We start from the raw sequence: 22485 nt of genomic DNA, 5'->3' as shown, positions 1-22485 counted from the left end.
TCCCCGCGTCTTCCATTTTCCCCTTCTTGAAAATGGGGGTTATATTTCCCGTTTTCCAGTCGTCGGGAACTTCACCTGGCTGCCATTATTTTTCAAATATGATGGCCAGTAGCTTAGCAACGTCATTCGCCAGCTCCTTCAGGACCCGCGGATGGATTCCATCAGGTTCCATGGACTTGTGCACGTTCAGGTTCTTAAGACGGTCTTGAACCAGATCCTCTCCTACACTGGGCCTAAGGTCTTTAAGTGGAACCGACTGAAGTCTTAACCGTGCTTTCCCAAAGAATCTTAGAGAATAACAGAATCGCAGAACGGTTTGGATTGGAAAGGACCTTAAGATCCTCTAGTTCCAACACCCTGTCACAGGGAGGGACACCTCACACAAGAACATGGTGCCCAAGCCCCGTCCAACCTGGCCTTGAACACTGCCAGGGATGGAGCATTCACCACTGCTTTGGGCAACCTGTGCCAGTGCCCCACCACCCGCACAGTGAAGAATTTCTTCCTTCTAGCTAACCTGAACTTCCTCTGTTTCACTTTAAGCCCATCACCCCTTGTCCTCTTGATACAGTCCCTGATGAAGAGTCCCTCCCCAGCATGCTGGTAGGCCCCCTTCAGATACTGGAAGGCTGCTATGAGGTCTCCACCCCGCCTCCCCTTCTCCACGCTGAACAGCCCCAGCTTTCTCAGCCTGTCTTTGTACAGGAGCTGCTCCATCCCCCTTAGCATCCTCGTGGCCCTCCTCTGGATTTGCTCCAACAGCTCTAGGTCCTTCTGTTGAGGACACCAGAACTGTACACTGTGCTCCCAGTGGGGGTCTCATGAGAGCAGAGGAGCAGGATCACCTCCCTTGACCTGCTGGTCATGCTGGTGGTGATACAGCCCAGGACACAGGGGGTTTCCGGGCTCAAGCGCACGCTGAAGCGCCTCATGTTCCAACCCCCAGGTCCTTCTCCTCACGCTGCTCTGAATCACTTCTCTGCGCAGCCTGCAGCTGTGCCTGGGATTGCCCTGACCCAGGGCCAGGAGCCTGCACTCGGCTTTGCTGAACTTCATGAGGCTGGCCACCTCTCCAGCATGTGCAGGTCCCTCTGGATGCCATCCCTTCCCTCCAGTGCGCCGGCTGCACCACACAGCTTGGTGTTGTCTGCAAGCTTGCTGAGGGCGCTCGATCCCACTGTCTGTGTCAGCGACAAAGATGTTGAACAGGGTCTGCCCCAACACCGACCCCTGACGGACACCATTCGTCACTGGTCTCCGTTTACACATTGAGCCATTGACTGCGACTCTCTGTGTGCAGTCATCCAGCCAATTCCTTGTCCAGCGGCTGTGCATCCAGCAAATTCATGCCTCTCCCGTTTAGAGACAAGGACGTTGTGTGGGAGGATGCTAAATGGAATTTATTTGCTCCAGAGAGCACGAACGTGGCGGGAAGGGCCAGGGGCAGCTGGTCACTTGCGGGTGGAGGGCAGGCCCCGGAGGTGGTAGATCCAGGAGCCGCCAGGGCAAGAGACCACCAGCCTGCTGGTGACAGGAGCCGGGCTGCCCGTGAAGGAGACGGTGATGGTGGTGCTGCTCTTGGCGCGCAGCATCTCGGGGGCCCTGATGCTGAAGGCCGGGTGCTTTACGGCATACTGGAACGCCGTGGCCCTCGGGAAGACGTTCCTGAAGGAGATGGAGGTGGTGCCGCCGGCTGGGATGAGGAAGGGGCCCTGGGGTTCAGGGGGCAGCGCAAGGCCTATGAGTGGGATGCAGTACTGCCCGCCCAGTGCAGAGCTGAGCTGCAGCGTGGCCTTGGCTTTGCCCAGGTGGCAGGGCTCAAAGGTCACTTCCACATTCAGCTCCGAGCCCCCAGCGCTGGCGGGTGCCGCACTGATGGATTTTGCCATCTGGAAGTCGGCACAGTCGGTCTGTGCAGGGGAGACAAGAGACCATGGGGGGTTGGTCACAACAGCAGAGCCAGCGCCTCGGGAAGAACACGATGGTCCCCTGGCCCTGGCCCGTCCCACCCAGACCATAGCCCTGGTGAGTGCCTGCGGTGAATGGGCACGAGAAGTGTGCAAACGTGCCCAGCAGGAACAACCCTGCACCCAAGCCCCAAGACTGCCAGACCTGGGCTGCAAGCGGGAAGCAAGCCCAGGCACCACGGGGCCTGCAAAACCAGCTCCAACCAGGGCAGCAGACACGGGCCCGCAAGGGAGGACAAGCCCACACTAGTGGGAAGGCCCCTGGGCTCACATGGCCACCCTGGCTCTGCCAGGCCACGCCAGAGGCACTCGGACCCCCTGGTGGAGAGGGCTGCTGCTGGCCAGAGGAGCTGCCTCCCAGCCAGAGCCCCGGCAGCCCGGGCTCACCTGTAGGAGGTACTCGGTCTCCTGCTGGGCGAAATTCCGGATTTTGGTGGTGATGGTCTGACGGGAGCCCAGCGTGGTGCGGAAATACACGGGCTTCTCTGGCCTGCTCGAGGTGGCTTTCAGCTGCAGGTTGTAAGACAGAGAGCCCAAGTCGCTGCTCTGGAGCACCAGGTGCCCCGTGCTCTCACCCGTTTTCAGGGGCTGATACTCCAAGACAAGATCCGCCTGGGAGGAAGGAAGGAAAAAGCCACGGCGTCAGGCACAGGCAGGGAACACGTGTGCCTGAGAAGGGGGCAGCTGGTCCCTGCTCTGCTCAGGCAGCGCTTGAAGGCTGGGCTGCCTTCCCCGCTCTGACTCCCTCTCTCTCGGGCACAGCCTTGCTCCTTCTGGGGGACGGTTCACTCAGGGACAGATCCCAACAGCTCAGAGCCCTCCAGCATGATGCCAGAAGCTGCCCACCCTAAAAAGCCCCTGTGCTCCCCCAGGGCACACACCACCTCCTGTCAATGCAGGCTGCAGACAACCTGGCCGCGGGATCAGGCTTGTCCTGCAGCCACTTGCACCTGGAAGCAACACATTAAATGAGGGGCACATGGCACAAGGGCCTGCCACGTGACGCCCAGTGGCGGCGTGTTACAGGGGCCAGCAGGGCAGACTCCACCAGCGCAGGATGATTCCCACTGGGGATATTCTCGCACACTGCTCCCTCTCTACGTCATCGGCAGGGAGCTGCCACCACGGAAAGAGGCCCCACATGGCTCCTTTCAGGCATCACCCTCCAAGAGCCCCCCCTCTGGCCACGAGTAGGGAGAGCAGAGTGAGCCGCAGGAGCTTTGCTCCTACCTTTGACTGTGCAGGAACAGTAAAGTGCTGTGGAACGCTGACGTCCGGCACTTTGCAGTTGATGGCAAACGTCACCGGGACAGGCAGAGGGTTGTCCACCTTGACGGTGGAGGACACTCTCTGCCGAACGGCGGTGCTCATTTCAACAGTGCCGATGGGTCCCGAAGCCATCACCTTGAAAGTCACCATGTGGAACAAGTACTCTCCGGTTGTCTCGTTGAGGAAGGTCACCTGAATCAGACAGAAAGGGAAGTGCTGCTCATTCCACACAGGAAAACAGACCCGGAAGAGCCCACCGAGCTCAGCGCCCTGCTTCCAGGAATGGCTATGAGCACCCAGCGAGGAGGAGTGCAAGACCAGAGAAAGCACCTGTGGTATTTCATAGGACCCGTGCACGTGGAGGTATGAAAACGGGCGTGTAGCTTCTCAGTGAGCCAACAGCTCCTTGAAGGGCCCTGCAGACCAGTGTCCTCACTCACCTTTGCCCTGTAGACTCCTTCTTTGTAGGAGAAGAAGGTGAGCTGGTAGTCCTTCTTCGCAGAGCTCGGCACGTCGATGTATGAACACCCCTGCAGCACGGAACTGCTTTCCAGGTTCTCTGGTTTGAGCATGTCAATAACCACCAGGAACCTGCGGGTGAGAAGGACGCAGTGAAGGTCAACAGGAAGGACTCCCATAGGATACCCATCGTGCGGGGGTACAATACAGTCCCTCTCATCCTCAGTGCCTCGGGCACAGGGCGCCAGCTCTCACCCCCCTTGGAGGAAAGCCCTCCAGGATGGCTCTGCACAGGCAGAACGTGGGTATGGCCAGACACAGCCAAGGAGAGGGAAAAGCTTTCAGGAGGGAGCTTCCAGGCACTGGAAGCTTCCTTCCTTGTGCTGCTGCAGGGATTGCTCATGAGGCCAGACTCCCTGGGCTGGACTCACCTCTGTGGTCTCTGCAGCCAGTTGGACACAGGGATGAGCTCCGTGTGGGAATTCCTGCACGCAACCTGCCGGGAAATGGCCCCTGAACACCTGGGGGCTTCAGCAGTCCCTTCCAGCTGGTAGCGTAAGCCTGTCCCGTCCGGCAGGGGGAAGAAGATGGAGCCCTACAGACAACGAATAGGACAAGTCGGCTCTGGAGCACCCCTGGACAGTCCCATGCCTGAGGCTCTCACTGAGGCAGCTTTCAGCACGTCCAGCTGGCAGAGCTGTGACTGCAGCCCTGTCCCGTGCAGGAGGAGACAGACGCCAGCGTCGCACCTGCTCTGAGCTGCTTGTGAGCGGGTGCGTGGCCCACAGGACACGGCACAGCTACAGGACACAGAGGCATCATCTCTGGGCAAAGCAAGGAAACACGGGCCCTGCAGCAGAGCTGCTCTGCACATCCCAACACTCCCTTACTGGCCCCACTCACCTGGGCATGTCCCTGCCAGCCTGTGCTCACGCAGGGACAGCCGTGGGCAGGGGGTGGCCGTCCCTGATGAGCTCCATTGCCTCAGTCCTGCTGGCCTTAGCCCCAACAGCGCTGACCAGAGAGCAGCCTGTAAGCTGGCACAACACAGGCCCCCAGACATGGGCCATGGAAAGCTCATATCCATGCTCATTCTGGGTGCCCGTGCATCCCAGACACCTGCCTCTGCCTCCACAGCAGCTGAAAGCTGCAAGACTCCTCACGCAGGCTGTACGTTAAAGAGATGCTGAGCACGTGCGACCCTAAGGGCACAGATCTGCTGAGCACCCTGGAGACTTGAGGCCAGAAATCTCTGACCTGGCCCACTGTAAGGCCAGCTGGAGCGGGACAAGGAGCGCGACAAGGACCCGGCAGCTCCAGCACCACAGAGCCCTTCTGAACTGACCCCTTGGATTTAGGAGCTTGTTGCTGGCCTGGCACAGAAAACATTGCAGAGGGGCCAGTCACCCCCCTGTGCCCAGCCTGAGACCTGCAGGAAGGGCTCCTCCCAAAGCTCCTGCATGACCCTCAAGAGATCTCTCTCGTTTCCCACCTGCCTGCTCACGGCCAGGACGGCACTGACAAACTGCAGGGCAGCTTTGCCCTTCTTGCTCCCTGCAAGCTGCAGAAGGACACCAGCCAGGTGCTGCTGGCAGAAGTGGTTGTGCCCGGGGCTTGGAGAGCCTGTGCAGCCCGTGCGCTGAGCATGGGGGTCTCTGAGCCCCCTGGGCTGCCACAAGCAGCGACCCAGAGCTACGCAGAACAATCTTCATTTCTTGGCCTGCAGAAAGCCTGGCTTTTTACGTTAGCTGCTCCAACACGTTTGGTGCTCAGTCCCGACTTCCCATCTGCCCTTTGCCCGTGCCTGGCCCCCAGCCACCACAAAACCCAGCTTCCAACAGAGAGCACAGGACACCTTCAGCTTGGACAGGACCTCCAAAGGTCATCTCGGCCAACCTCCTGCCCAAAGGAGAGTGACCTACGAGGGTCATGCCACGAGGGTCAGCACGCTGGCACAGCTCACCTACCTGATGCTTCTTGTTCCCACAGCTCATGGTTAGGGGTCTGTAGGTGACCTGGTAGGCCTTTTCTTTTTGCCTGGCCTCCAGATGGATAAATTCAGGCCCTTTCCAGTATTTCCCCTCAACAATGGGCTGCAGGGTCCAGGCCTCGCTGCTCGGGTTCAACAGGAGGATGGTCTGGCTCTGCTTCTCATGCACATTGCAGCTGAAAGTCAGGGTCTGCAACAGAGGAGCACAGAGGCTGCGGGGTCGTACCCACAATCCTTGCCACTCTTCTCACGCTGGCTCTACACCAGGACCTGGAGCACGGGGAGCAGCTTTTCCTTGTCACATGCAAAAATTACACTTTGGCCACAGCTTTTGGAGTAAATCAAGCTGGTTGTTCTTGAAGAAGGGAGCAGAACAAGCCTTTCGCATGCTGGGTGGAAGGAAACTTCAGGGGAGTCCTGAAAGGAAACTGCTGTGCAAGAACAGATCTGCAGCCACACAGCCCTTTCCTTCATGGGCAGGATGAAGAGGAGCTCCATGCTCTCTTTGGGAGCAAGAGCCAACTGCTCCCAAGCTGCCCCCTCCCAGGGGCTGGATGCAGATGCCTTGCCCCTTCTTACTGCTGAATGCCCTCCCCTGGCCCGGCACGGGGGAGAAGTGTGGCTGCGGGTGCAGTGCTGGGATACAGCGGGGTGGCTCTGTGGGGAGGGTCTCAGGAGAGCCCGGCAGGGTGCTCCCACGGCACGGGCGCTGCAGTGCAGAGCCAGGACAACCGAGCTGCTCACTGGAGGAGCAACACCTCGAACAGGGGAGAAAGGCAATGACAGGGCTCAGGAACTCTGGCAGTCCTGCCCAGCACTTTCTCTCTGGGATACCCCGGCACAAGCCAGTCTGCGCTCGCAAGTGTCCTTCAGTTCCTGCCCTGGCAGAGATGTGGCGCAAATGCTGGGGTCCAGGGGCCCATCCTGTCCCTGCTGCGTTACCTCTCTGGTGCCAGGGGCCTCCACGCAGGATCCTGATAGCGTAAGGCGGAGCGCCTCGCTGCCCGGGATGAAGCACCGCAGCCCCTCGTACTGGACAGCCTGGCTCAGCTTCGAGGGGCGGAAGGTCACAACGAAGGGGACATCCACCCCTGGCCTGATGTAACCCTTTGTGGGGCTGATAGAAAAGTCCGGCTGGAAGCTCTCCACGTCCCACAAAAACCTTGCCAAGGAAAGCACAAGGACAGGAAAGAAGGATTAGCCACGGGGAGCTCTCAAGGCAGGGTAAGTCTCAGCGTGAGGCTCTCCGTCTCTGGTGGGCTTTCCCACCACATCTCAGGCCTGATGCTGAGCCACCTGGCAATAAGGCTTCAGGCTGGGCAGGACCCACTGCACCCATCTCTAAATGAGCTTTTGCTCGTACCCCCTTGCTAACTGCCAGGGCCTGACTGCACGGCCATGGCTGCATGACTCTCCAGCGGGATGGAGAAGCAGAGAGGAGCTATCTGGGCACACTACGGCTCCTCACAACCCTCATCCAAGCAATCAGCCCTCAGAGAGGCGGGGGGGTCCTGCTTTACCTGACTCCTGCGTCGCCCGCGTTCCGCATGACGACGCGCCGGCACGTGTAGCTCTGCCGTACCACGGCTCCAAAGCTGAGCTGGTCCTGGTCCAAGCTCACGAGGCTGCCCTGGCAGGAGCCCCGCACCGCAAAGAGGGAGCGCACCAGCCCGCGGCACTCCAGCAGCACTTCCCCGCTGAACGGCTGCATGCGGCGCTTTGGGGAGAAGGTCACCTCCACTTTGCAGGTGTCTCCTCTGGCCTTCAGCTTTAGCTCCTTGCTGGGCTTCAAGCACAGAACCTACCCGAAGAGATGAGTGGAGACTATTTCATCTGGCAAGCCAGCTGCGGAGCCTCCCTCACCAGACTCAGGGAAGAGGCTTCCAATTCCTCTTCTGTCCGCACCAACACTGACCCAGTCCCACTCATTCCCTCGTAGGCATTCCTAGGTAATACCAAAGGTGTTTTCTGCCATGTGTCCACCTGGTCACGGTGAGGTCACCTCTGCCTTCTAAAGCTTTCATGGAAGTTCCAACAGAGCTGTAACCCTCCCTCTTTCAAGATTCACCTCCCTCGCCTTTCCAGATCTAAAATATGTGGCTGCATCCTGACCTATGCGTCTAAAACAGGTTAGAGGAATTGTGCCGCCTTCTCACTTGTGGCTCTCGGGGAGTCCTGGCACCCAGCTCAGCTGAAGCATTCACACTGCAAGCATCTGCTGGCAGAGCAGTGCCAGCAGGGAGGACGGGGCAGGCACAGGCAGCCAGGGCAGCCCACAGCTGTCATTAGCTACTACCTCCCACCCACAGCAGCTCATCGCTCCCTGCAGGCATGCTAAAGTGCTCTGCAGAGAAGGAATGGCACTTACCCCAGCTTCCTGCAACTCTGGTACGGTGGATGTGACTCTGAGCTTAAAGGCGAGAGGGCCTGCACTCTTGTTGGCTATGGTGACGATCTTCTTCACCGTCTGCCCAATGCAGATGTTTCCTAGCTTCACCACCTTTCCTGGTGGATGCACAACGTCAACCTGAGGCAGGAGGGATTGATATCAAGCCAAAGGAAAGAAGGAGAAGAGGTTTTCTGCCACTCTCGTGGCAGAAACACAAACCATGCTAGGCTGGGGAAGAGATGAGGAAATGAGAAAACCATGCTGGTTGCCACCTGCACTTTTAGCATTTAGATTTCATCTCACCTTCATTTCTATGCCCCTTCCTTGGGCCTCAACAGTCAGCTTCTCAGCCGGGGCACACGGAGGCAGCAACAAGCTGTTGTGGCTGTTGTCGTCTTTAGGTGTCCGTAGGAGCTGCGCACAGAGGGAAGAGAAACCACAGACAGCATGAGTTTCTGGACCTTCACCACGTGAACAGACTCCCCAGACGAGCCATCCCCTCCCATATTCTTTCCCCCCAGTGGCAGGGATTATCCAAGTCCCTCCACAGCCTGCCAGCAGAGCCGGCTAACCCTGGAATGCCACCGGGCTTTGCCCTGCGCGCTGCCCCCGTCTCCCTGGCACAAGCCTGGGAATGCTGGAGCGCTGGGAATCTCCAGGAGCGTGCACAGACCTTCCCCCTCACCTGCTCCTCAGCAAGGTGCTGCTGGTCAAACTCCAGTGAGTAAACCCCACAGGGGTTCTTCACCACCACTGTCCCCTCTTCCCCATGGCTCTGTGGCAGCAGCGGTCCCAGCTCGAGCTCTGCGGGGCTCAACTCCAGCCGTGGCTCCAGACCACATCCCAAGACTGGCACCCGCAGGCGTTGGCTGCTCTGGCAAATCTGGATCTGCAGCTCGCCCCGGTAGCACTTCTGCAAAGAAGCAGCACAGAAAGCTCCTCCGTGAAGCCCCAGGTGACAGCGCCTCCAAGGCAACAATCGCCCCAGGGTCAGGGGTCTTCTCAGCACCTCTAAGCTGAACCCAAACCAGGCAGTTACTTAGAGCAGGGGCTACAGCATCTGCATGGCTCTGAGTAACTGCGGTGAGTCCTGCTCGGGAGTGTAACTGCGCAGTTGGCTACCAGATGGATCTAAAACAGCCTATCAGAGGTTTTCACCTAGTCGTGGGGGAGCGCAACGCACGTGAGAAAAGTCTGCTTTCTCAGACACAGTCCTGGCGCTGCAGCACCGGGCAAACATCAGCTGTGTGAAAGAGGCAGCTGAGCTCTCACTGGACAGAAATAAGGATCGTCTTCTCTGCTCAGTGCTTGGCTCTGGTCAAAGCCAGACACGAGACGCTGAAATCTCCACGAGCAATTGAAAGATCCCTGCGACTGTCCCCAGCCATGGAAGCACTTGGGTCCATCCTGTCACACGCTGCCAGTTTCCAAGTCACGGTGGCCACACGCAAACTGCCTTTGGGAATGCTCCACCATTTAAGCTGACTCCCAAACTGCGTGGGACCGTGCAGGGGAAACTGAGGAACGGTGGGCACAGGGCTGGCAGAAAGCTCCACGCGGAGGCAGAGCTCATTCCCCGCTCCCTGTGCTGGCCTCCCCTTACCACACTGCCCTGACAGTCCTCCTGGGGGTGACACCCACCAAACTCACCTCTTCCGTGGGTGAAAAACGGACTTGGACATGGCACTGCTGTCCTGGAGCGAGGGTTCCAGCTGAGGGCAGCACCTCAAAGCCACAGGGCGCGGGCCTCATCTCCTCCCGCAGCTTGTCATGCTCGCTCGCTGGCAGATGTTTGTCCACCTGCGCACAGAAACCAGTCGCGTGAGGTCTCCTTGGTCTGCGAGGACAGACCCTCGGTTCCTGCAGTGCTCCGAGATGCTGGCACGGTGCAGGGAGCACCTTCATCCCACCCAGACGTGGCCACCCCTGCCTAGAACTGGAGGGCAAACATGTTGGCAGGGCAGGCAGATGGGGAGGCAGTGTCCGCGGAGGGGGAGGAATGGGTGAAGATGGCAGAGAAGTGAAGCGTCAGCTAGTGAGCAGGCCCAGGTGAACCAGCCTTGCTCTGTACCCTCAAAAGCTTCCTCAAGCGAGCTGCAGCCCAAGTGCTCAGGCAGCCAGAGGGGCGGGAAAGCCAAGAGAGGCAAAGAAAACCCAACCGAGAAGTTGTGTGTTACACGTTGTCTGTGCTTTACCTCCTTAACAGCCTCATTCATGCTCATGGACCATTTACAGGGGACCTGGGACGTGTTGTGGAGCTGGATGGTTTCTTCCTGCCACTGCCCACACTGGACAGAGGAGAACTCCAGCCTGTCCCTCGAGAGGCAGAGGGACGGCTCAGCCACAATGGCACGCAGGCGGACCTGGAACGTGGGGCCTCCTCTGACCTAGAGAAGGACAGAGCATCCAGTTGAGAGCCCGGCTGACACTCGCTGCTGTGCCCAACCTGCTGCCTGCCCCACAAGCTGGCCTACCTTGATGGGCAGGAGCACATCCACCTTTCCCAGGGGCACGTTGGCACTTTGTGGGTCGAAGCACACTTCAAATGTCTTGGTCTCACAGCAGGGCAGGCGCTTCACAAGGTCCAGGCACACGCTGAAGCCTGAACACAGGAAAATCAAGCAGCTGAGATACACAAGCAACAGGAAATGGCTCAGAAGCACGGCAAGGCCACAGGGGTGTCCTGGCTGGCAGCTCTGTGAAAGACCCCTTTCCATCTCCAGAGAAGCTGCTCTGCTCCCCTTGTCACTGCCCAAAGCAAAAGGATTTTCACAGCCAGAATCCAGGGGTTGCAGGCTAAAAACGAACCACATTGGTTGAGGAGCTCCAGCAATTCCTTCAGCAGGCATCTCAGGGAAGGACGCATACACCTCTCCAAAGGACAATTTCCAACTAAGATACCAAATGCTGTGGTGTTCCCTGGACAGCGGCTTAGAAGAGACGCCTGGCCACCCGTCACAGACAGCAGTCCCCGTGTGACGGAGCTGCAGCCTTACCCCAAGGCCTCTTTGCGAAGCCTGTTTCGATACGGCACAGGATCCCACAGGCTGTTCAATAAGGCTGAGCAGAAGTGCTCTGGCACTAGGAACTCTAAACAAAGCACTTCCGAACCACAGAGGGTCCATCTGGCTGCAACATAAACCCTCAGAGTGCACAAAGAAACTCCGATGGTGCTCACGGGAGCCAAGAGCAGTAGATGCTGAGAGGCGATCATGCTGATCAGCCCATCTGGCCCCTGCAATGACTTTTTAGGGCAGCCACAGGCAGACCAGGTCTCTGGGCACTGCTTGACAGAATTCAGGCTCTTGAACAGGGCACCGGCCAGAGGGGTACTAAGGAGGAAAAAGCTGCCCAAGGAAGTACTCAAATCTCCCCATGCCCAATGGCTCCAGCTGATGTGGCAGAGACAGCCCCTTCAAGCCCCCGTGAAGCCTCTTTACCACTGGTTACCTGTGTTATACAGGACATATCCATCGGCCTTGAAAGATGCAGGGAAGTGCCCGGTGTTGGTGAGCTTCACCATGTGTGTGTGGATGTCACCGGGAACGACATAGCCAAGGTCCAGGACGTATTCGGGCAGCTCAGCTCTGAAAGGAGGAGGAAGGACACTCTGTAAAGCCCAGCATGGTGTGGGGTGGAGAAGCAAATGGAGTGGATAATTCTGTATCCACTGCTGTGAAAACTCAAGCCAAGCCCAGGAAACCCAAGGCCTGACCTGAGCACCCAGTAATAAGACTTGGCTAAGTCATGGGGAGTGCAGGGCCTAGGATTTATCAGCCACCAACGGGATCTTCGAGTCAGTTTAAAGCGGGTACTGGACACAGTTCCTATGCTGTGAAAAGCCATTGCAGAGAAGTCCACTGCGTCTCCACGGGTCTCAATGAAACTGCTAAGCTGGTGGCCGGCCCAAGCCTGAAACTGCTTCAGGACCTTCTCACAGGATTTCCTTGCAGAGGATACCTCCACTGCTCTGCAGCCAGATCTGTCCCCAAAGCAGCGCTTGAGAGTATCGCGTGCAGTAACCAACACTACAAGATTGCTGTGAAGGTCTTTTTGCAGGCAATCCCACTTGGAAAAGCACATAAGGGATCTGGACCATTCCCTGCTCTTCCTGCTTAGTGGGGTCTGCTTCTCGGCACAAAGACTCCAGCTTGGAGATGCCCCTTTCACAGCTGGTCAGCAGGGGTGGTGCCTGTGCTGTCTGCAAGGGCTTGCTGGTCTGCACCCCCTCAGCTCTGAGAACAGAACCCAGCAACTGTGGGGAGTGGAGCACCTCCAGAGCTCAGGGTAGCACTGTGCAAGTGAGGACACCGAGCTGCCCACAGGGAGCACGGCGTAGCTCTCAGCATCAGGCCCTTTCTGAAGTCTTCAGCTATTCCCAACTTTGAGACACAAGGAGCTCTCAGGGGCAGGGCTGCACTGCTGGCTGTTACCCTCGCGGCCCCTGGAGACAGGCTACAGGAGTCCCTACTAACTTGAGAAGCCTCCGATGTACACGCTGGTGAAAGGCAGTGTCCTCCGGGGGACGGGAGGCGAGAGCTTTCTGCTGCTCCAGGGCATGTTCCTCAATCAGCATCTCCTCCATCTGCATCTGCAGCTGAGCATCCCACTGAGGAAAGGAAAGACAGGGGCTGGTTAGCCAAGGTCCTTCCCAAGGCACAAGCTTGTCTTGGGTGGAGGATCCCACCCTGCTCTTGTTGAGAGGGGCGACGGAGTCAGTCTGTCTCACTGATCGGTGTCTGTGACACTTCCTGCTCTCTCAGGCAGGATCATATCCCCACAGAAATGAACTCCAGTGTCTCTGCCTGCCCAGTTATCAAAGCTGATCTGGACAGACACACAAACAAGCCAGAAACCTTCCAAAGCTCCAACTATGTCCCTGCCTCCAGTGAGTGCCAAAGCAGCCTGGACAAAAGCTCTCCTGGAAAGGGAACCATGAGAGAGCTGGAGCCTCCTGGAGATACAGAACACAGCACAGCCTCAGGCTGCATTCAGGCTGCTGCTTTACGCTCTGTAAACCTGGCAGGGCTTGGCCGGTGAGCAACAAACCCCCCAGCACCGCCCTGTGTGTCCTTCAGAGCACCAGAAACCCAACTGCCCGAGCACAGCTTTCAGCATCTCCCTGGCTGGGGTAGTCAGGAGCTGGCGCATCGCCACGAGGGACAACTCCCAGAGGTGGGCAGCCCAAGGGGCACGCTGAGCTGACACACTCCGTGGCCAGGGGTGTGCAGGGAGGTGCCCAGTGCCGGCAGGGCCCTGGGCAGCTGCCGTGGGGCGCAGGGGCTCCAGTGTCTCGCAGGAGGGTGGCACGTGCGGGACAGGGCAGCAGCTCTACTCACCACGGTGCCCGAGTCGTCCACGCGGGGCTCGGCTGCCACAGCCTCCCCCAGAGCAATGGCCTCTTCTCTCTGGCTGCCTTTGTCCAGCTTTTCTTTGGCCTTTAGGAGGATCTTCTCATATTTGGCGTTGCCTGAAAGCACAGGACACCACCCATAGCAGTGGGGCAGCACAAATCCCATGGAAGACGGGAAGCCCCATTCCCCCGACACCCAGACACAAACTGCTCCAGCAATGTAGGGAAAGGAGATCCTGCTGCTTCTCACCCCCACCCGTCTTTCTCGCCACACAGGAGCATCTCAGCCCCACAGCGTGATGCAAACCCAACCCCTGTCAAAATCCCTGCCAGCCTCTATTACAGCTTTCCCAAGCTTTTCTGCCCAGCCATCATCTTCCCAGACCTCTTGGCAAGCTGTGCACGATGGTTCCTGCAGCAAAGCCCACATGGGCTCGTCTGCCAGAGGCTAAAGAAGCAACCAGAGGGCTGACCTTGTCTGACAGCCCTGAAACCTCCAGGCCTGCTCGAGGTGCCTGTGAGCTGCCCTGTGGGCATATGGCATGGGGGAAAGCCGAGCAGACAGGCAGTGCTCACCTTTGATGTTCCTGGGCAGGTCCAAGTGGATCCTGGGAAAGGTCCCCTCTCCTTTCAGGGAGATTTTTTCTGGCTCCAGGTGACCCAGTTGGATCTGGAAAGCCCTGCAGAAGACTCCAGGCACTCCTGGCAGGTAATACACTTTCAGCACTTGCTGCTTGCCAGGTTCAACGTAACCCTGCAGGGCACACAAGAGGGAGGGACGCAGTGTACCAAAGAGGATTCACTGGAGGGATGGCTCACATGACAGACGCGCTGAGAACACAAGACAGGTTCTCATACATAAGGAAACATCAGACATCACCACCTCCAGCTTTCCTGTATCCAAACGCCTGAGTCTCACTGCTCTTCTGCTCACAGGGTTTACCCTCTGCTAGCCAGAGCCAGGCACAACAAACCAAAGCTCTTTCACCAGCTGCTCTGGAAGAACGGAGAAGGGCCTCTGCTTCCAGCAGGGCCAGCAGCTCCTGGCAGCAGCTTGCAGGAGAGGACATCAGCATGTCACCCCTCAGACAGACAGGCACTGAGGAAGGTGGAAGCCACTTGGCCCTTTGGCTTCCTCTTCCCATCGCAAAAGGGCACCAAGACAGGAACACTGCTCCAGCTCTAAGACACCCAGGCAGGATGACAAGCTGCGATGGAGTGATGCTCCAGTGATGGCACAACCAGAGAGCTCAGCACTCAGCTCCAAAGAGCTCCCGGAGCACTCGTGCCTCCCACTGGTGCTTGCTGTAGGACAGCAGAGCCAGCGGCGCCCAAGGACAATCAGGGGCTCCGTTAGGATTCTGCTCGATGGACCTCCTCTGCCTCTGCAACAGTCGCTCACAGCCCTGTCTCTCCTGGCTGGTTTTGGACGGGGCTTGTGTGTTCATTCCCCCTGTTTTCCCCCAAAATGCTCTCCTGGGCAGCCTGACACAGGCCGGGTGAAGCCCTTGTGCTACTCACCCTGCTGGGCACGACCAGGGGCACGCCAGGCAGAGGGCTGGCTGCACTGCCTGTGCCGGGGCTCAGCACCGCAAAGGCAAATCCCAGCTTCCCGCTGTTTTGCAGGGTCAGCGCTGCTTCCGTGACTTTGTTAAACACCTGAGGAGAGGACAGAAGAGCAGGAAGTTACAGGCACACGTCTGCTGCCAAGAATTTCATTCCTCTTCCATCGGGTTGAAAGCAAAGGAACACAGCCCAGAAGCAGGGAGCGCACAGGAGAGATGGGCACTGGGCTCTCTGGGTTAGCCTGGGCAGCCCGCGGCCACAGGGTACCCCTGGGCCCTACACAGGAACAGCTATTTGTGGCAGAGGTGCAATAGCAACCATGGAAAGATCAGTAATAAAGCAAGTAGGGGACACAAGCTCTCTGCACTTGAAGGCGTCACCCAACTGCAAGCTGAAACACAGGAGGAGGCATTGGGGCATTTCAGGAGAAAAGGCACCTGCACACAAGTATTTGTGGGCACAACACAAGCCAAAACGGAGGGAGAGAGGGCAACGCACACAGGGCCAACAGCTGGAAACAGCTGTGGGGGTTGTAACCGGAAAGAAGTACAGTGAGGGTTATTCGGGGACATTCTATCCGGCTACGGTGACTGGAAGCCCAGGTCAGCTGCCTCCTTGGTTGATGAATCAGGAGCATTAAAAGAGAGCACCTCATTTGGGCTTTAGGAGCAGATCAGCGGATGGATGTCTCAGGGACACATCCCTCTGCAGATCACCACTGGGATCCTGCCTGCCCCAGGAGGCAGCGTTAGTTAGAGGAGGGATTCCCAGCTTTGGGCTGGGCTGGGGTGGAGATGGCCATTAAACGCCAGCTTGGAGGTATCCCCCAAACGCTGGACTTCCAAGCCACAGAGCCAGCGAAGCAGCTGGGAAGGGGGGAGAGCCCTGGACCCGGGTGGGCAGCAGCCCACCGGTCATGCTTGGAGGCAAGGAGCACTGACAAGAGCAGCGTGCGGTACCTGCAGCCCGCAGTCGATCTCGGTGGTGTCCAGGAGGTAGCTGATGCGCGAGGCCTCCCCACGCAGAGCCACCTCGTAGCTCGGGCCTCCCTCCACCCTGCACAGCGCCGTGACCTGGCTGACGGTGTTGGCGTGGCCGAAGAAGGAGAAGGAGACGCGCTGGCTCTGGCCCGGCTGCAGCTCACCGTGCAGCGGCAGGATATCGAAAACCTGCAGGCAGGGAGGAGAGATCCACACGTGGAGCACGGGACTGATGCAGGAGAGCAGCCTCAGCTTGGGCCAAAGGACAGACGTGGCTGCAGGGGCCTCTTCCTCAAACACAGGCAACATCATCCTCATCTCACACTGCAGCCGTTCCACTCACCAACGGAGAAACCATGGGGAAAACCTTCTCCCACAGTCCCAATTAATGCAGTAGCTAATACACTACATTCATTTGTGGTGTCTCCTGGCAGCAAGAAATTCTCTCTGCTGCAGAACTTGCCTTCAAAAACACCTTTTCCTGCCCTCAGAAGAACACGAGACTGGGAGCTGAGAGCCTGTGGAGCCGGGGGCAGGATCCAGCCCAGCTCCTCGCACTCCTCATGCTTTTCCCTGTCTCTGATTCACATCCTGCTCTCTCCAGATGCTGCAGCAACTGCTGCCGCAGCAAATGCTGCCGCAGCAAATGCTGCTGCAGGAATTCCCTACCCACCACTAGATGAGGACCAAGATGGATAAAGTCCTCCATAGCTGCCGCGCAAGGAGTGTTCTTGACCAGCCCTATTAACACCTCCCATGTGGCCTCTCCAATGACCAGCGATGCGCTTGTTATGACATGAGGCCACTCTGGCAGCAGCACCCAGGACACCAGTGGGAGTGGGAGTATGTAACTGCTTGCTACACTGGAAATGTGGAAGTGAGACAGATTCCCACTTACCTCCTCCACACCCAAGGCGAGGGGCTCTGTCTCCATGAACCTGGAAAAAGAACAGACCTTTGCTCAGGGACCTTGCAGTGGGAGGGAGGGAAGTCTGCACAGCAGCTCCTCGGCAGGATGGGGCCCCTGCGGGGGCATCAGTGGTGTGAGCTCAGCAATGAGCTCCAAAACTGGGATGGAGCAGGTCAACGCCTGGCAATGAAACTGCCATAGCAGCGCTGCAGGCAGCTGGCAACTGCTTGCCTTCAGATCTGCTATCTCCTGCTGCGTGATTCTGAAGATCCATTCCGTCACTGGAGAAAACACCTTGGTGCAAAGGCTTAGCTCAGCTTTGAGCTCTCAGAGGTCCAAGGGCTGAGGCTTAGGGTTAGTCTGTCTCTAACCACGTGGGTCTACAACAAGAGTAACCATGAGAGATTCGTGCCTCAGAAGTCAGAGAAAGGGCACACGTTGGTCTACACTGCCTATGTCCAGCCACACAGCAACAGTTGGATTGTGTTGCTCATATCACAGAATCACAGAATCCCAAGGGTTGGAAGGGACCTAAAAAGATCATCTAGTCCAACCCCCCTGCAAGAGCAGGGTAACCTACAGTACATCACACAGGAACTTGTCCAGGCGGGCCTTGAATATCTCCAGTGTAGGAGACTCCACAACCCCCCTGGGCAACCTGTTCCAGTGCTCTGTCACTCTTACAGTAAAGAAGTTCTTCCTGATGTTAACGTGGAACTTCCTATGTTCCAGTTTACACCCATTGCCCCTTGTCCTATCACTGGATATCACTGAAAAAAGCCTAGCTCCGTCATCCTGACACCTACCCTTTACATATTTGTAAACATTGATGAGGTCACCCCTCAGTCTCCTCTTTTGCAAGCTAAAGAGACCCAGCTCCCTCAGCCTCTCCTCATAAGGGAGATGTTCCACTCCCTTAATCATCTTTGTGGATCTGCGCTGGACTCCTTCAAGCAATTCCCTGTCCTTCTTGAACAGAGGGGCCCAGAACTGGACGCAATATTCCAGATGCGGCCTCACCAAGGCTGAGTAGAGGGGGAGGAGAACCTCTCTTGACCTACTAACCACTCCCTTTCTAATGCACCCTAAGATGCCATTTGCCTTCTTGGCCACAAGAGCACATTGCTGGCTCATGGTCATCCTCCTATCCACCAGGACCCCCAGGTCCCTTTCCCCTTCACTACTTTCCAGCAGGTCAACCCCCAACCTGTACTGGTACATGGGGTTGTTCTTCCCCAGATGCAAGACTCTACACTTGCCCTTGTTAAATTTCATCAAGTTTCTCCCCGCCCAACTCTCCAGCCTGTCCAGGTCTCGCTGAATGGCAGCACATATGATCACTCTGCCCCAGGTAGCAGCAATGACCAAAGAGCAAGGAGGAAAGAACGGGCTGGACAATTAGAAAGAAAAAAATGTAAACACACAAAGTCTTGTTGAGGCAGAGAAACAGCATTTTTCTCTCCTGACCAAAATAAACGTGCGCGACTGATCCTGGGAGTCTCTGATGACCAGCTCCAGCAAGGTCCCAGGTAGGGAAAGTTCCAGTCTTTGATCTCCCCTTCATGAGACCTGATGCTTGATTCCCTCCATGTCAGACTGAGTTAGAGCTGATGATTTAGAATACCAACAGTGCTTAGTGTGGACCAGAAATAACATCTGACACGCTGCCCTTCTGCAGGCTCCTAATGAACACTTTGAGTGTTTGGTGGTAACACCTTGGAGACCATCTTCATTTCCAGCTCTGGCACACAGCATCCCATGGTGTCTGCTGAGCGCCCCGGAGTGCCCCAGTGCCCTGGTCGTCTCCCCCAAGCCCTCCTAATAGCCACAGCTCATCTCCAGTTCCCAAGAGGTCACCTCCTCCGAGTCAGATCCCAATTCCCTTCACACAGCTGCTTCTTGATCGTTTCCCTTGTTTGTAATAACAGCGCTTCAGTGCCACGTGGTGAACTTTGCTGGGTTTCCTTGGGCATTACGGAAAACCATTTGCTACCGTCCTTCAAACTGCCCAGAGCAGACTTTTGTGCTATGCAGAGAAGCCGCAGCAGAAGGAACACTAGGAATGTGCTTCTAGATGTGCTTCAGCACCACTACAAGTTTGCTCTTGGCCTTGGAAACCATAGACCACCACTGCATGGTCCTCCTTCCCAGGGATGTCCATACAAGGGCTCCCTCCAGCATCTACAGCTGGACCTAAAGTCACAGCAGAACCTGCCATTCCTCACTAAAACTCTACATAGCTCTTCTGTGAATGTGACGTGCAGTTCAAGAGATGAACACTCACTTCAAGGGGCTGTTTGCCTCAGGCCACGAAGATCTGAGAAAGCAGCTTTCTACATCAGCCCTCCTGCCCCCAGGAACCCATACAGGCCTACAGCAAAGCAGAGCAAGGGACTGCGACAGCAGTGTGTCACTCTGATGGCAGTGCCTGGGTAGGATCTTAGTACAAAATGACAACAGATGGGCTTAGCAGGGAAGGACACCTTCTACATCCGCTTCTCCAAGTGCCGAAGCATGGCTTTGCAGCTGCAGAGATAAAGCAGGACTCCAGCTTATGGCTATGTGAAAAGGGTCAGTAGTGTCCTACAGTCCCAGCCTGGCTGGAGAATGCTGTCTCCTTCCCAGCATCAAGCCGGTGGAGATCACCTGTTCCCTGAGCACCTTGGCTGAGCACAACTCAGAGGTGTGATTTCCTCAAGGGAAGGTTGAAAACAATTTGGCAGATCAGGCAAATGGCCTCGGGCTTTGCAAACCACAAACAGGACATCAGGAAGAAGAGCTTCCAGGAGAGGGAGAGGTGCGCATACCTCACTGGGTTCACCTGGCTGTCCTTCAGGAATGCCCAGTGGTACTGGACAACCAGTGGGCTGCAGTTGGTCATCTCCATGTAACGCACATCCTTGGTGTCATTCAAGATGCAGCCAAAGTCCACGGCCGTGCTCTGGATCTGGAGATTCGGGAAGTAGACTTCTCCCCGGACGGTGACCTGCTCTTCGTGAGGATGCTCCAGGAACTTGATCTTCAGAGCCTTCTCCGCTGCCCGGATAAGCAAATCCTCCTCATAAGCAGGGTTAAATCCGATGCAGAGTTGAAGTTCCTCCCCTGTCCTCAGCTTCACGGGCTGCAAGGAGATAAAGAGAAAATGTTCAACATGTGACCCCAACACGGGCTTCTGGCTTCATCCTTCATTTTCTTCACGCTGTCTGACCAAGCACCGCACTTTTTTCTGAAGCTGCCTGAGGCTCACGGTTCTGTGCTCTGCACCAATACAAGAGGAAATCCACGTTGGTCTCCTGAATTCTGGAGCCGCAGAAGCCACCTGCTAAACACAACCAAAGCAGCACTCTGGCACCCAGGCCTTCGCCCTCACTCTGGAGGAACTCCTTTAGCCTGCAGCACAGCGGTGGCTGCACCTCTGACAACACGTGCACTGCAGAGCCCATGCCCAACACCTTCCGCACACACCAGGGCAGGAGCCAGACAGCAGCTGGAGAAGCCTACCTCAGCCTTCCCAAAGGCAGGGCTGCCCTCAAAGACAGCAAGCTGTTCCCCAGCTTATCTGAGGATGGCTGCTGGAGAGCTGGCATGCCTTCCAGCAGACACCTTTCCTACAGCTTGCCCACAGCTGGGTGCCTGCTCCCTCCTCCCCCTGTCTTCAAGCAAGGAGGTCTCTTCCCGATTCAGATGGCATTCTGTTTCCTTCAGCAGCTCGTTTCACATCTGATTTAGCTTGGGCCACTTTACTGCAGACTCTACAGAACACACTTCCATCATGGAGGACCTCCCAACAGAGACACACCACCACGTTCATCCCTCTTCAAAGCCCAGCAGCAAGAAAGTCCGGGGCTGCTCACCTGAGCATCTGCAGGGAGAGGCTGCTGGTCCGCAGTGCAGATGGAGAAGGGCTGCTCTAAGGCAAGGACCACGCTGAGGGGCAGCGAGCACATGTTCTTTACAGAGAGAGGCTTGTACATCACAGCCAGGACATCACCGGGGTGCTACAGAAACAGGAGACAAGAAAAAATGACCTTGAAGTGGCCATGGACCTCCTCCCCTTCAGACGCATTTCAAATTTTCCAACCCCAAAAGTGCATCCATCTCTATTTACTCTTTTGATTGGTTTCTACCCCTCTGCAAAGTTTGTCCTCCAACTCTAGCAGACGCTTTCGCGTTTAGAACCCACAGCCTTCCCCAGGGGACAGGGAAACAGTCTCGCGTACAGATGAGGGAGCAGCCCCCCAGAGGAGGCAGCTGCTTCAGCAAGATCCAAAACAGAAAGTGAACCCACTCTGGCTCCAGTTGTGTGTCCTCTCCTGCCCAGAGAGCACACACAGGCACAAGGCACAAGGCCATTTCCACTCCCATACAGTAGTTTCTTACCACCCTATCAGCTCTGCCAGGCCCGCAAGGCAGTGATGCTGCTCAGAGGAGGCAAGCAAGCAGGATATGGCCTGCAGCGGACAGCCTGCAGCAGCCCGAGGTCAGCTTTGAACATTCACGGGCACATGCAGACAGCTCCAAACCTCAACAGTCTGGCCGCAACCTGCTGCCCCTGCTCCACTGACAAGATGTTGCAGCCTCAAAGCTAAGCTCAGCCTAAGCCTTTTCCTCCTGTCCATGCATTGCTCCGCGCTTCCTGCATGGTTTATCTAAACTAGACAGTCTTTGGGAAACTAATTGTGGATGCATTGGCATCCAACTCCTGCAGTGTCGCAGCACGCAACACATGGGAGCATGTGGCATCAAGCAGACCACAGGCAGACATCAGGGGGAGCTGAAAAGCTTCTGATTAGATGTGAACCGCCTGCTCACAGGATTTGTGCTTCTCTGGAAGCCTGGGAAGTGGAGGAGAGACCTGAAACCGCAGAAACTAAATCATGAGCTATCTGCTCTTTTTCAGACACCTCACGCGACGGGGAAAGGTGATGCAGGAGTCGGGATCCAGACACTAAAGGGCACACACGTTGCACTGGTGCTCTCATCGCTGCAGCTGAAGGGCACTCGTGGGTCCTTTGAAGAAGGTGAGGCTTGGGAAAGGCAAAGAGGCAGCACCCATACCGACGGCAGGGAAGGCAAAGAGGCGCAAGAGATGCCAGTTTTTCCTCATCAGCTTGAGGAGTTGACAGGAATCTCAGCTTTTCTCAGCTTCCCTACACGATCGCTGCTCGGACATCACCACACCTTGGAAGATCCTCAAAACCCTGACTACAGACACTGGCGTCTCTCTAGAGGGGGGCATGCTCCCCCTCGCCAGAGCAGCTGTAATCTCAGTTCTACCTGGCTCAACTTAGAGAACAGCCTCATCTCTAGCAGCATCCTCACTCCTCTCACCACCACCTCAGGGAGGGTGAGGAGGGATCTGCTCTCCACCTGCAGCCCCAGCACAGCAAGTGGCTCTTCCAAAGCCCACGCTGCTCTCACGGGTCCCACACCTCAGCCCGTGCCCTTGGCTCAGCAGCTCAATTCTGTCTGCACCTCGAGAAGGGCAGAATAGAGCTGCGGAGACTGTCCCCAGCCCCACAGGGGTGAAATAATGATCTCGGCATTCATGACAAAAGCTGGGCCTGGCTCAAGTCAACAGCCAAAGCTCTGTGGACTTGGA

At 56.9% G+C, this 22485-nt stretch overlaps 2 protein-coding genes across 2 annotated transcripts in view; both read right to left on the bottom strand.

The window, feature by feature from the left end:
• The window catches only part of LOC136005866 (hydrocephalus-inducing protein-like), a 50443-nt gene extending 47370 nt beyond the window's left edge, over positions 1-3073 (bottom strand). Inside the window, exons 1-4 of the mRNA XM_065663759.1 lie at positions 3069-3073; positions 2355-2457; positions 1830-1910; positions 1518-1712 (exon numbers count right to left, since the gene is read on the bottom strand). Coding sequence (XP_065519831.1) covers positions 1518-1712; positions 1830-1910; positions 2355-2457; positions 3069-3073 — 384 coding nt within the window. The remainder of the gene's footprint in view (positions 1-1517; positions 1713-1829; positions 1911-2354; positions 2458-3068) is intronic.
• Positions 3074-3125: 52 nt separating this feature from the next.
• Positions 3126-22485, bottom strand: part of LOC136005865 (hydrocephalus-inducing protein-like) — a gene marked incomplete at its 5' end in the record, with an annotated part of 57974 nt that continues 38614 nt past the window's right edge. Inside the window, 18 exons of the mRNA XM_065663758.1 lie at positions 3126-3428; positions 3677-3827; positions 4859-4863; positions 6655-6847; positions 7206-7420; positions 8823-8987; positions 9725-9874; positions 10270-10461; positions 10549-10676; positions 11525-11661; positions 12508-12683; positions 13414-13505; positions 14004-14181; positions 14949-15086; positions 15953-16162; positions 16872-16911; positions 19691-20004; positions 20738-20881. Coding sequence (XP_065519830.1) covers positions 3126-3428; positions 3677-3827; positions 4859-4863; positions 6655-6847; positions 7206-7420; positions 8823-8987; positions 9725-9874; positions 10270-10461; positions 10549-10676; positions 11525-11661; positions 12508-12683; positions 13414-13505; positions 14004-14181; positions 14949-15086; positions 15953-16162; positions 16872-16911; positions 19691-20004; positions 20738-20881 — 2931 coding nt within the window. The remainder of the gene's footprint in view (positions 3429-3676; positions 3828-4858; positions 4864-6654; positions 6848-7205; positions 7421-8822; positions 8988-9724; positions 9875-10269; positions 10462-10548; positions 10677-11524; positions 11662-12507; positions 12684-13413; positions 13506-14003; positions 14182-14948; positions 15087-15952; positions 16163-16871; positions 16912-19690; positions 20005-20737; positions 20882-22485) is intronic.

Source organism: Lathamus discolor, chromosome Z (assembly GCF_037157495.1).
Source record: "Lathamus discolor isolate bLatDis1 chromosome Z, bLatDis1.hap1, whole genome shotgun sequence".
Lineage (NCBI taxonomy): Eukaryota > Metazoa > Chordata > Aves > Psittaciformes > Psittacidae > Lathamus > Lathamus discolor.
This window is presented reverse-complemented; position numbering and strand designations above follow the sequence as displayed.